Source organism: Bactrocera latifrons, unplaced genomic scaffold, assembly GCF_001853355.1.
Source record: "Bactrocera latifrons isolate USDA-ARS-PBARC rearing strain unplaced genomic scaffold, ASM185335v1 scaffold_298, whole genome shotgun sequence".
Lineage (NCBI taxonomy): Eukaryota > Metazoa > Arthropoda > Insecta > Diptera > Tephritidae > Bactrocera > Bactrocera latifrons.
This window is the reverse complement of record NW_017536607.1, coordinates 174600-188978: the sequence shown is the minus strand read 5'-3', so window position 1 is coordinate 188978 and position 14379 is coordinate 174600. Positions and strand designations below refer to the sequence as shown.

Sequence of the window (14379 nt, the reverse complement as noted above, 5' to 3'; positions counted from 1 at the left end):
ATTTTGTATGATTTGTCAAATTTACAATTGAAAATCTATCCATATTTTCAGGGCAAGCTAAGGTACTACTAACCTATCGAAACTTTGTGCTATATGCGGATGATTTTTGATAAATTGTCAGGCACGAAAACAAAGCGTGATCCATTTCGAATGTTTACTATCATTCAAAAGAACATTATTTGGCATTTATTTATTCAAGATTATCTCCTTCAAATTTTGGTCGCAGCTACGTCTCAGATGGTTCATTCGTTGAATCCAATTTTCATTGACTCCTTCGAGCATTTTGCCTGGTAACTGCCAAAGGACATGCTTGATCCAAGACATGGATTATCCCCCTTCGATTCAGGCTTTGCCCTTATATACTTTAAACTTTACATTTCCCCAGAAGAAGTCTAACGAAGTGATACGAGTATCATACGATCTCGGTAGCCAATTGAACGGCTCAAAATGTGAAATTATCTGCTCAGAGAAGTGTTCTCTCAATGAAGCCATTGATTGGTGTGATATGTGAAAATGTCACCTGGTTGTTGGAAGCAAATTTAACCAAGCCCACGAGCTTAAATTTTAGGCATAAAATAGTCGGTTATCACGGCACGATAATGGTCGCCATTGACTTTTACATTCTCGCCAACATCATTTTTGAAGAAATATGGACCGATGTGTTTTTTCTGGATAAAATGGGTCACTTGAATCTCTTTAGATTTCTCTTTGTCCCAATTGCGGCAATTTTGCTTACTTACATATCCGTTGAGCTAGAAATGAGCCTCAGTGCTGAACGAAATTCGGCTCGAAAACGTCGGATCTTCTTGAAACTTTTCAAGATGTCGCATTAGATGTCTTTCCATACGCCAGTCCGAGTTGCTGCGAACGGCGTCGAATCGACTCTCCACAATCCTCGTGTACACTTTCAGCTACGGCTTTTATATTTTCTTCACTACGTACTGGACCTAGTCTATTCGGTTGAATATTATCCAATAATGTATACCGAGTTTCAAGATGGGTGATGGTGTCGCGAATACTATGCTCAGTAGGCCGATTATATTGACCATGCGCCAAATACATTCTTTACAATATGTGAACTTTCATAATAAAGTTCAACGATTCCTTTCTTCGACTGGATCTTCTTCTTCGATTTTTTTTTTATATCTCGACTCTCTAATATTAAAGGGAGGCTTGAATAATAATAAAGAAATCTTTCATACCGTATAATCCCCCAAAAAAGCACAACACTCTCTTTCTCTCTCTCTCTCTCTCTCTTCCTACAAATGGTAGATAACTCAATCATCTCCAAATCTTTCATTTAAATTATATAATTAAATTTTAATTTAAAATATCAAATATGTAAATATAATAAGTCGTAATCGAATGCTGCCTCAACGGTCTCTATGTATATAGCCATAAGAAACTCTGCTTTAGTCTGCCATGAATATACATACTATGTATTGCCACTTCAAATAGAATGGTTTTGGTGCTCAATTACATGACTAGCAAGCTCCTCGAAGTGTCTTAAGGCTTGTCTTTTCTTCTCAATTACCAAATTGTCCGATAAACGGATCAAAATTAATATTGTAAGCGTGGCTAATATTCCCAATGTGAAGAACACAATCTGTAATGAGTTGATACAAAATTCACTACGTTCTTTTTTGTTGTTAAAAATAAGTTTATGGTTGTTTTAGCTACTTTGTAAATTAGTTTGAGTCTTAAGTTTTCGATTGGCTCAGCGACATTTCCTTCTATATCGATAGCTTTATCTCGTGGCACTTCCTTCATTGCGCTCTCTTTTCTTCGCTCTTCTTGTTTTTCGTATTCTAAAACTTTCTATTTTATGTTTATTATTGATATTTTTTTTTTTCAAAAAAGATTTTGACTTTGAATTTGAAGTGTTCTTTGTTCAATAAAGAGGAAAGTTGAAAATACTATATCCTAAGCCAAAGGTGGCTACTAAATATCATATCATGTTTGACTCGTTTAATCTTATTATTTAACATAAATGCCGTTTGGCTGTGATCTAAATCTAATTGAAGACCTATTTTCCAATGACACTCCCCAATAACCATCCCAATATTAGTTTCCGTATGATCTGCCGTAGATGATTTATAGACTGAAAGCAGACAGAACTATTTCTTGATATGATGCGGTTACTAAAAGAAGTATTATTCAAAGCCAACCATCTTCCATTTTCTATTTCGATATACCATAAATATACATATAAATAAATATGAAATTAAATTAACAGACTGGTGGTATTTCGAAACTATTTTTCAACTCTAACTTAACAAGCACAAAAGCTAGTTACCAAGCATAGAATGATGAGATAATTAGTCAAATGTCCATCCAAAGAATAATGCTAATGCTCGACTCTAACTGACCGTCCAAGATTAATTTTTCTGTCGCCGATATCCATCTATTCATGAGAAAAGAACGCTGATTTGTATGTTTGTTGTATGCTTATTATTTTTCAATGTGGACCATTGAAATTTGGTTTAATTGGAGGGACACATCCACTCTGAGACCTTTAATGTGTCCAGTGTCCCGTAGGCTTTTGGTGAGAGACTCCTCTACTTCCCAACAGCTCCTTCACAACAATATAAGGGAAAAAATTCTTTGCGTACCACCTCCTCAACTATGGGTTTCCGTGATAGCTTTCTATTTGGTAAGGCTACAGCCCTATTACTTCTACTTTTCGATAGGAAACGATATTTTGCAATTTTTTATGAGATCAAAATCAGCTGTATAAGCTATCTTCCGACAGCCTCGTTCCTCGAGTTTTTTCAATAGGCCATTTACCACTAAGATCCAGACTAAAAGAAACAGTACTTTGTTGATGCTATTCGACACCACAGAAAAGACATTATATGAGGCAACCTCAAATCTCTTCAGGGCAGTAATGACTGCTTCCAGCCGCAGATTGTTGAATGCACCCTCAATGTTGAGAAATGACCCCAGTTCAACATATTTCTATTGCAAGGACTCCTTCCAGCTCAATCACAATGGCGTACAGAGCAGTATCACCGACTTTCTTTTACTGTAGGCGTGACGAGGCCCTAATATCTTATCTCTGGGCTTACAGCACCCACTTCAATTGGCATTTTTATGAGAAATCATTGCGGCGTTCGGGATGAATGCTTTATTTTCATACCTCCAAGCCTCGAGAATGTGGCCTAACATAACCGAGTTTGCGTCAATATACGTGGGGGTCAACCAGATGTATGACATCTTTACCGTCCACTGAAATTGCGGAAGTATACTGGATTTTAACGACAATGTGAGATTGCACTCATCTAATAAAGCTGTATCGCCGTTCTGAAGTGCTCTGAGAGGCTCTTTAATGGATAAGTGCTTTTAACAACTACAAACCACTTAAAATCCAATCACCACGCTCACTTTTACGATATACTTTATTGCGAGAAGGGGTTTAAAACGTCGTAACCGAATGCTTTAATTGAGGATTCGTAGTACCCTGCTTTCGCTGAAAAATTTGCGTGCAACTCTTTTGGTCTTCTTTATTTCCGACTTGTGTATAGCAAGCACTATCTTACACTCATCGTTTGCTAACCACCTACCGAACCGCCCACGTAGCTTTAGTTGAAACTTTGGTGTGAACTATTGCTTAGATCATTGTCAACGGGACATTTTAAGGAAGGGGCAATTAATTCTTCATATAAAAATATCTATGTTTTAAAAAGAACTAAATACACGCAAAATTATTTGATATCAATTTGATTATTGCCCTTCAGGATTTACATTCTTTCTTTTGTACACTCCGAACAAAGTATCCATAAATCTTATAAGCCACAAGGCAATGATAATAAGGCTCACTGTTATTAAGCCCGTTAATGCGAATCCAAAAATCTGTAAAAAGAAAAATATATTTAAGTTTTAAACTCTCCAATTAAAATGCTTAACTAGAATGGACTCACACAATTATTAGCTCGAACTAGGAATTGGAAGATTACATCACGCCGGTTACTGCGTACTGAGCTTCTTTCTAAATCAAGCATTGCTAAGGAAAGTGTGTATGTAAAATAAACTCGAGGTGGCTAAAAAAGGTTACAATTGTAACAAGTCTTCGGTTAGGTGCGCGGAGCCATGTTGGATGGCGTGTGGCTTCGACTCGAAAAGTAAACCGTTTGAGAAGCGTATCAAAGCGTAAACGGTGAAAGCTGACGAAATGCCAATAAAGAAGAATGTAATCTAAAAATATGCAAATATATACAAAAATATAATAATTTTTTATTTTTCTTCAAATTGACAAACCTTTTGGAAAAGAGTTAACTCTTTCTTTTGCTTTACTTCAAGTGAACTCTGCTGCTCCAGAGTCATTATTGGATTTTTGTGAGTGATTTATGTAATTATTTTTCTATTCAACAAGTTATGCGTTTCTGTAACAAAACAAATTTGACTTCTTTCAAAAAGAAATGTTAGCTGACATTATCTAAAATTCAAACAAAATTTGAAGCAATCAAAGAAAGTATTTGCTTTCATGAAGTCATTGTTATAAATGGAGAGTTGCCACTTATAGAATATAAAATGACTCTGTTCGTAATTCCGACAGTAAGTAAAAACAATTAAAATTCAATATGAAGACGGCCGGATCAGTAGGTACTTCAATGTGCTATAGACCCTATTGATTTACTATTGTGCAGCATTAGGTCACTGTTCAAAAACGGACTCATAGTTATATCCTGCATGAATGAATTTCATATCTAACCAGGCGCAGGTTCTTCGACGGTTTAAAAATAGGATACAATCGATACGAAAACAGACATTTTCTGAAAGAAAATTGAAGAATCAATTTATGAAGACCTTTAGAGCAAATGCTTAGGTCGAATTTATTTTCGGGAACTAATATTTAGTTCATAGATTTGCTTCGTAAAATTTCTCGATAAAAAAAAAAGATATCGAAGTTTATTAAACGAGTTCAACACACTCAGTACAGTCCAGAATTGGTCATCGCTCTGCGGTTGAATACAGCACAAACGGATCTGCTTGTTTTAACTTCGAAATTCAAAATACTTCCAAAACGACTGTCTTTGATAAATGGAAGACAACTCTTTCTCAAGAACTGCAACAAATCCTTGGGGCAGTATTGGTCAACAAACTGTTAAAGCACAATATAGTTGAAAGACTGAAAAAGGCTAACAAGGCACAACTTCGGATATTCTCCCTTTCAACTTTCTCAAGCTACACCGTGATTGTAAAACTAACTCCGCTCTACAACGAAGTAGAGTAAAGCCATAGGTTTAAGGAAATTTACTACTGAATGGAGAAAGTTCAGAGACTCGAACTGAGCATAACGGAAGCGCTAAGAACCATTTAGAACAAGTAGGGAGGGGCTAAGTCCGGGTGTCACCGAATATTTTATACTCTCGCATCAAATACCGTATTTGTGTAAAGTTTTATTCCGCTATCATCATTGGTTCCTAATGTATATATTATACAGAGAAGGCATCAGATGGAATTCAAAATAGCGTTACATTGGAAGAAGGCGTGGTTGTGAACCGATTTCACCCATATTTCATATATGTCATCAGGGTGTTAAGAAACTATTATGTACCGAATTTCATTGAAATCGGTCTAGTAGTTCCTGAGATATGGTTTTTGGTCCATAAGTGGGCGACACCACGCCCATTTTCAATTTTTAAAAAAAGCCTGGATGTAGTTTCTCTCTGCCATTTCTTCCGTGAAATTTAGTGCTTCTGACGTTTTTGATTAGTCGGCTAACGCACTTTTAGTGATTTTCAACATAACCTTTGTTGGGAGGTGGGCGGGGTTATTCTCCGATTTCTTCCGTTTCTGAACTGTATATGGAAATGCCTCAAGGAAACAAATCTGTAAAGTTTGGTTGACATAGCTATAGTAGTTTCCGAGATATGTATTAAAAACTTAGTAGGGGCGGGGCCACGACCACTTTTCCAAAAAAAAATACGGTTACCAGCTACCTTGGTGCAAAAATGCAAAAATCATGTCTAAGACGGTAGATCAGCAATATACGAAGTTCTTACTGGCATTCGATAGAAGGTACTATGGAAACATGATTGAGCCAACCAGGAAAATAATGGAGCTCCACTAGTGTATTTATCTCGCGTCCACAAGATTGCACTGTAAGCCTTGGAGAGGTGCCGATAGCAAGGCCACAGAGTCTACTAAAATTGGTGTCAAGCGCAGGCACTTCTCTAGGACCTCGTAATAAAATTCCATTTGATAACGCAAAGGACCCAAACTAGTCTATGTGTGTCTCCTTAGAGTACCAGACGAACGTAGCCTAACCGCATTAGTATAGATTTATCGGTCCGGTATTTATAACACAGAAGCTTGTCCACTTAAAAAGACGCTTTGTACTTTTTAGGTACATATGTTATAACTTTTTATATTGCATACATATAAACATATATATACATATATCTCAAGATATGTCTACATAAATATGTACTATGCGGTTTGTAAAAGTATTTAATTTGCCTGCCAGAAAACCAGATTGCCCAAAACAATTAAACACTTTCACTTCACAAAATGGAGCCATCTTATAACCTCTAGTCTTCTTAGTTACCCATGCATATTTGCAACATGTGTATATGTTTATAAATATACATATGTATGGATAACCGTAAATGTACTTAAGACTTAGACAACTGGAATTGTATTACTCTTACTGCCGGTGCGTAGGTGTCCATGGTGTTGCTCCTTAAGGTTCAAACCGCTACATTAATTTGTAGTAACAGACGCTTTCACTTTGGTGGTTTGGCTAGCTTGTTTAATTTAAAAAGTTTTGTAAAATGTTACGTTTGTAGCCGAAGTCACACATTCACTTGGCTACCCAGTGAACTGTAGTACAAGACTTGAAGAATATTAAGTTATATACACACATATATATACAAAAAGTGTGAGGATTTCGCAGAAGCTTAGTGAAAGTGAATATTGCTCCTTATTACACAAGTATTCCTTAAAGCGTTAGTGTTAGAAAACGCAAAAATTTTTCGGCAGACCCACCCATTCTATAAATAAATTTTTCTTTTTTGAAGCTGAGCCAAAAGCAAAATAATGTATAATTTTGATATATATCTAATATTTAATAAGTTCAACGTGGGATTGGGGAAGTGTATCTGAAACTCAGTTTAATAATTACAAAGCTTCTAACATCCTTTTAATCATATAATCAGCTATTTAATTAAATGTTTCTGTTTTGTAGCGCTTGGATCATGCATCAACTAAATAATGCAGTTTAATTTGGTCGACTGGGTATTTCTTTGCAAGTGCTGTCCTTAGCCTGCTGCCTTATACCTACATATACCATATATTATACGGGTGTGTGGCTTTTCGTTGCTGCTGTGTTGCGGTAAGGTAGGTAAATCTAAACTTAAATAATTTCATTTGTAGTCTTTTACGACTACACTACTTAGTATTATATGACATTTAGCGGCTGTTCTTTTGTATTAAACTATTCCGATTTTCCAACACCAAATGCCAGGTTGAAAATAATTGCAATAAAAAAAGTGTGGAGTTGACATTAAATTTATAAACACAGATCCCAGTATTATTAGTCATATATTAAATGATTGCGTAGTTGCGCTATCCACAGCTTACTTCCACCGTTTTTCTAATGAAAAGCAGATCCTCACGTGGACTTGGCGTGTACTACAAAATCTTGCGCACACTCAGTATACTTCTGACTAATACGTAAAAGATCTATTTAGCACCTGTTTCTTGGTAAGACTGCTGAAAAAAGTCCAAATAGACTCGATTCGAAAAAACCCACAGAAGATTCATACTATTTGTGTTGAGTTTATTTTTATCTATAGGTGAGATTTAACCATAGCCATTATTCTGGCTTTACAAAGGAATAATTTATTCTGAATTATATTCAGCATAGCAAATTAAATCACAAAAACAATAATTAAAAAAAAATTGTTTTATTCCTTTTGCAAAAAGTGCCATTTTTTCTGCAATTGAGTGGCGAAACAGTTTCATCAATTTGTTTAGATTGCTGTGACACTTGGCTCTTTCTCCTGGTAGTCGTAGTAGATTTTCAGCTTATGAACCCATAAAACGGTGGCCACTTCTGTCGATCAGAGAGTCTACACATTTTTTGTAAGTGAATTCTTTATTATGGCGCGTTTATCGCGAGTTTAGCAATGTTACAAATATCTCGAAGTTTAAATTTTTGACTTAAAAATTAATCCAATGTAAACAAGCTTTTCAATTAAATTCGTGTCTAAATAATTTTACCGCTCCCACTTAGTACTTTACATAGGACTTATTTAAAAAAGTGATATTCGAATATAAAAAATTAATTTAAAAAAAAAATTTATTATGACTGTCGACATTGGATCCCCATTTTTAGGGCAAATACTGAAACTTCAAGGCGCTTTTGGAAAAAAATCAATCAAATTGGGAACTAACATATACCCTTATATATATGAAATATGTCGTCATATATCTCGTACAGCTCATCGTTTCATCGACAGCTGTATTCGCCGTTGCCAATGCGCAAAGAACCATAAATCGTCTGCAGAACCTTACTCTCGAAAACTCGTAACGCCGATTCATAATATGTGACTTGGTCTACGGAAAGAGGGCTTAGGTGTCAAAAAATCCAAAAAATCAATTTTCACTTTTTAGTTGATTCGGATGGAAGATGAGATTTTTAACAGCTGTTTCCCAGAAAACTAGTTTTCGCACATTAGCTCCCTTTACGTAGACCAGGTCACATATGTTGTCATTATTCATAACTCTACAACATAGGGGTTGTTTTTTACGTGGCAGGTCCCTAACCCAGGGCACATCCCTTGCCAGGGATGATTTGCCTTCCAGCTTTAGCCGACTTCGTGATCATTTCGACACATTTTCAACTAATATCGTGCCGCGAGGATTACTTTGAAAGAGATGAAATGGACAAAATTCACCATACAATTTGATCACAGTAGTATATCTCCTCATTCTGAGCAATAAGTCAGATGCAGCGTACAACTGCATGCTGCTGCATGAAATACAAACATTTCTAACTGTTTGTGCAATATTTAAACTCAGAATCATCTAAAATACCAGCTGCTGACCACTCAAAGCCAACTCGTCCAAAACTCGTCAATAATTCGTTTTCAGCACAAGCTGCGCTCCTCACAATTTCTTGCATTCTTTATTGCCTTTATTGCAATATAAAACTCAACGACTGTAATAGCATTGGGAATTTTAATATCTGCCAAAATGCAGCACAAAAAAAAGCGAGCAGCAAGCAACGAGCCTTAAAAGAAGCATTTGCGAGTAAGGAATTTATATTTAAATTTTGTGCAAAATATATTGAAAATTTCCGAATTGTTGCGCAAAGAATGCAATCGATTCGGCACACGCCCACGCACGCACTGCTGTGCAACAACGCATTGCTCGAATGCATACAATTGCACTTGCGATTGCAAACACCAAATCGACAACCGATATTTATATATACATATATATATATATGCTTATATGGATTGATTTTGGAGGTGTGCGCTTGCATGCAGTTTCGAAGTTTCGCTCGAAGTTGTCAGCATTCACACGCTTGTGGAAGCAACACGCCCAACAACAATACGCACACGGGGACAAACAAGTCAACTTAAGCGGAAATCGAATGAGGAAACATTTACACAGCTCGAAATGTGCAGCGTCCTTATTGGATTCATAACAGTTATATCGGTATATATACGCAGCATTAAGCTGGATACCGCTGCTTGGTTGGAATTTTTCCACAACAATGACCACAACTTGCAATCGCACAGCAAGAACAACAAAACAACCAAGGCATATTCGTCTAAAATACTAAACGCCACAAGCGAACGATTATCGCAAAGTGCCTTCACGCTAGAGAAATGTTAATAAAGCGACAGCAACATGTAATGGCGGTGCTGTGTATGTGTGCGTGTGCTGCCAGCTTTCAGTTGCTTTGCGTCAGAATCTTATTTAGTTTGCAAATAAGTTTGGTAAAAGTTCTCGAAGAAATTCAAATGAAGACACAACATTTACAAGGACCAAAGCGCTCCAACCAATTTTGGGTTAAAGCCCTAAAGACAATTTGCAACTGCCACAAAAACAACGCCACGTACGCACAAACACAGACACACACACATATCAAAGAGCGTCTTAAGAATTGTAAAAGGAAACCGCTAAGCTGGAAAAGATGAACATACACACACACACGCATGCGTGGGTAGTGCCACACATGATATGAATATGATATGCTTGCACCCACACATACTTGTATACACACACACACACATACATGCAATGTTTCAATGTTGCGTTTGTATTCGTGGACATATTGTACACACTCTTGGTAAGCTTGCTGCTCGTTTTCACTCCCTCAGCTAATTTCTTGGGTGGCTGTATAAAGTCTGTGCACATATGTCCGTTTGTGGGCGGCGCCATTTCGGCAAGCATGAAAATTTTTTCTAATGAAAAATTTAAACGTAAACTTTGTTTGAGGAACTTTTAATCTTCAGCATAATAAATTTGCATACGAAACGAATGAATGCCTTCAACCCCATTGCCAGTGTGCGTAAATGCCGCTAGAATGAAACCTACACACTTTTGGCAATACAGGGTGTAACAGAAATTTTTCCAAAAATTATAAAAACACATATTAATACCCAGCTTTCTTTACTGGATAATATTCGACATCCAACACGCATTGAAGAAAATATAGCAGCCGTAGCTGAAAGTGTACTCGAAGACAGCGGAGAGTCGATTTGGCGATGTTCTCAGCAACTCGGACTGGCGTCTAGAACGAATTGACGCATTTTACGTCGATATCTTGAATTGAAAGTGTACAAAATACAGCTTGTGTTACAACTGCAGCCGCCCGACCTTTCCAAATGATACCACTTCGAAAAGTTCCAAGAATATCCAACGTTTTCGGCCTAAATTTTGTTTAACGATGAGGCGCATTTTTGTCCGGTTGATATATAAACAAGTTAAATTGTCTCTTTTGAGACGAAGAGCAACCTGCAAGCATTCAAGATATATTTAATCTAAAAAATAAAACGGTTTGGCGTGGATTGTAAGGCGACAATTTGATGCCTGAAATTGAAACTCGTGATCTCGGCAACAATTGGTTTCAACAAGAGGGCGCCACTTCCCACACATTGCATCGATTGATGGATTTATTGATTTTGGACCAATCGAATGGCCACCAAGATCATGTGATATCACACCATTAAACTTTTTGCTGTGAGGATATGTAAAGTCTAAAAACTATGCGGATAATCTGTATGCCATTCAGGCCTTGGAAAAAAATAGCACGCGTGTTATTCGCAATTACCAGTCGAAATGCTCGAACGAGTCATCGAAAGGTAGACTCAACGGATGGATCATCTGAGATGAAGACAAAGACTACAACGTTACTTTGTGAAGTAACCTATTAATAGGTCTTGTCATATAAAATAGTTTTCCATAAAATAGCTTGCAACTATATATATGCTATAGTGATCAGATAGTGGTCGTTCTGGCAAATAATCAGCGTGAGGACATAAATGACGATCAACATGTAGGCCAATCAAAATCCGTGATCACCGGAAATTCCATCGAAACTGTGCCTCAGTTGAATTGAACACTCCGAAAACATCGATTTATCGCATTTTTACCGAACATTTGGGCGATTTACGAAAGGTGTGTGAACGGTGTGGTCCGCGGCCAAATTGACTGACGACCAAAAATTGTTCTCATCGGTCGACGCTTGTGACCGATTATTTGACCAAAAATCACATTTTAACCATTAACCACTCCTCGTATTCACCTGATATAGCACGATGCGACTCTTCCTTTTTGGAAAAATGCATTTGCCCATGAAAGGAAAGCGTTATGCAGACGTAGAGGCCATTCAAAAGGCTTGCACCGGCATACTGGCGGCCGTACTGCCCAACGAGCTAAAACACTCGTTCGACATGCTTTTGAATGGTGCAAAAAGCTGTATTGAAGCAGAAGGAGACTATTTTAAATAAAATTAATTGATTTTGCCGAAAAAACGCACCACTTAGTTCGCGTATGTACTATTTAGAGAAATAATTTTCACATCCTGACCTAGGATATTTACACAGAGTTTAGCTTTCAAATTTTACTTCACATGTCAATCTTTCTTTAGATTTTTTTAAATTATAATATCTTTTGTCTATTCTACGAAAGTTTTACGAAAATCCAACACATACTTTTCGAGTTGTTTGATAATTAGCAAAGGGCTCTACGGCGCTCTACAATTTTCGTGTACTTCAAACGCGTTTCCCTCAAAACTAGGTTTTTGAATTGTAGACCACTGTAGTTAAAAAAAAATCTCTGTAGATTTCAATGAAATCAATACCACAAGTGGAGGATGGAGTCATGTGTAGAAGTTCACACAAGTGTGGAAAGTACTCTGAGCGTCATTCACTTGGTATGGCCCAGAAATGGTTCTTCACACATGGCTAAAGCAGTTTACGACTTCCGATCTTACACCAAGTATACTCAAGGTAGCCAAAAAAACATCCATTTGTAGGCGAGCTAAAGCGAGTAGGCGAACCGGTACTCCTAAGGGTTGTGCGCTGAGTTTGGAACCCGTTACGTAATCAACAAACTCAATGAAAAGTCAATTCTGCAATAGCCGCGCAAGCGGTGCTTACGCCAATAAAGAGAAGAATACTGCTTCTTAAAAACACGAAGAAAGGATCGTCGCGGTTTTTCAATTTCTATTTTTTGTAAAAATGATTTTCTCCGAAAATCAAGAACAAATTATCCTGAAGCCGAGAACATCTATTACTAAAACTATTTCATTGCAAAATTTCTTTTAGATGTATCTCGAAGAATTAGCTGTTGTTGTTGTAGCGGACCAGTTAAAAATACGGGTCCATTCCGGTTACCCTGGCAGTATTGGGAACGGTAATCGCAGGATAAGTGACGTCACCAGCAGAAGCTGCGGTTGGAACTGGAACAACGTAAGCAACCTTTATTTTTAAAATTATAAATTTTATTGTTTGAAATTTCTATCTGGCTTGAGCCACACTGTATTATATATACGAGTATATTGACGAATTTGTGCGCTCATGTGTGTGAGTGCGTGTAGGTGTTTGCGAAACCCAAAAACTTAATTCGTTTTAAAAACACAAAGTGTGAAGTCTTATTACATCTAAAGCGAAACTTTGAATACCTCTCTAACCTTCATAAACGTCAAAGCGTTTGCATTTCACTTGAGGCGACCTAAACCACGCTCAATCGATTATACACAAGGTGGCTGTCGAAAAAGTTTAAATGTGGATCAATTTTGTTTTTTGTTTGCTTTGTGGTCACAAGTAATGGAATAATTTACATTTTAAATATATTCATGCAATATTAAAAGTTGTGTCCACACATGTGCTTACAAGAAGTTTGTTCTGTGCGGTCACTCTAACACTGTACTAAGGCTGCCAGGAACGATATGGCGCACTTGTTATAAAATACAGTTATTAGAGATAATTTTCTTCAATCAAGTGCTGAAACTTATGTTATATATTGTGAGAAACCCGGATATTTCGCTTTCAAAGCATTCCCCATCAGCGGTAATACACTTATGCCAGCAGTTCCAGTCTTCGAAACGCTTGTCGTAAGCACTTGGGATGGCCTTCAGCTCTTTCAGCGCATTTGGTTTTATCTCTTCAATAGACTGAAAACTGGGAAATCTAGTGAATACAGGGTTGACCGATGGTATTCATTGTCATTTGCGATGGGATGATACATTATCGTTATTTAAAATCCATGAAATGTTTTTCCAAAATTCCGACCGGTTTCGACGGATGTTCTCATGCAAGCGTCTCAATATGTCCCTCCGGAACAAATTCACCATGCATCAAACCAATCGAAAAAAAACAATGAACAAATGACTTCTGAGCGGCTTTTGCATAATTTTTTGGTGTTTGCTCATAAACCCATGTCTGTTCGGCAGCGGTAATACTCTCCATGAATAAAGTATCGGAATTGGTACTATCAAGCATATCATGTGTAGTTTTAGGTTAGTTATTAGTATGATATCTCGTGGAGCAACTTATAATCCATTTGGGCAGCTACATAGAGACGCCTGTCCCAGAACTCCTAGATATGTGGCATATCGGAAAAGTGTCTAGAGCCTACCAAGAATTTATTGAGGCGGCTCATATCCAGACAATATGATAACTGAGATAATGCAACCATTGTCTGACAAAAGCTGGACAGTGGAGAAGAAAAGGCCTAGAGGTTTCCACCTCATCTTCCTTACTGCAATATTGAAAAATTGCATTCTCTAAAACCTTCAAACTCACCGTGTGAGTACCAATAGGAATGTGTCCAATTCAGATACCTTTAATTGAAGTGATAAGAGCCAGCAGTTCAATGGGAATTTGACGTTCCACTCTAGGTCATAGAACTGATCAA

At 37.1% G+C, this 14379-nt stretch overlaps 1 protein-coding gene and 1 long non-coding RNA gene across 2 annotated transcripts; both read right to left on the bottom strand.

The window, feature by feature from the left end:
- Positions 1-1294: 1294 nt before the first annotated feature.
- Positions 1295-1874, bottom strand: LOC108970311. Its single transcript, XM_018935627.1, has 2 exons — positions 1681-1874; positions 1295-1606 (listed from the first exon to the last, which is right to left on the bottom strand). The coding sequence occupies exons 1-2, from the start codon at positions 1768-1770 to the stop codon at positions 1451-1453; spliced, it is 246 nt and encodes an 81-aa protein (XP_018791172.1). The 5' UTR covers positions 1771-1874; the 3' UTR covers positions 1295-1450.
- A 1841-nt stretch (positions 1875-3715) lies between these two features.
- LOC108970312 lies at positions 3716-4419 on the bottom strand. The gene is made up of 3 exons (XR_001993473.1): positions 4258-4419; positions 3921-4194; positions 3716-3852 (listed from the first exon to the last, which is right to left on the bottom strand). It is a non-coding gene; the product is annotated as an uncharacterized LOC108970312 (long non-coding RNA).
- Between the last annotated feature and the right edge of the window lie 9960 nt (positions 4420-14379).

Coding starts and splice junctions, on each gene's coding strand:
- LOC108970311 (XM_018935627.1), bottom strand. CDS start 1,770: ATGAAGGAAGTGCCACGAGATAAAGCTATCGATATAGAAGGAAATGTC. Junction 1,607..1,680: donor GACTCAAACTAATTTACAAA/GTAGCTAAAACA, acceptor AACTCATTACAG/ATTGTGTTCTTCACATTGGG.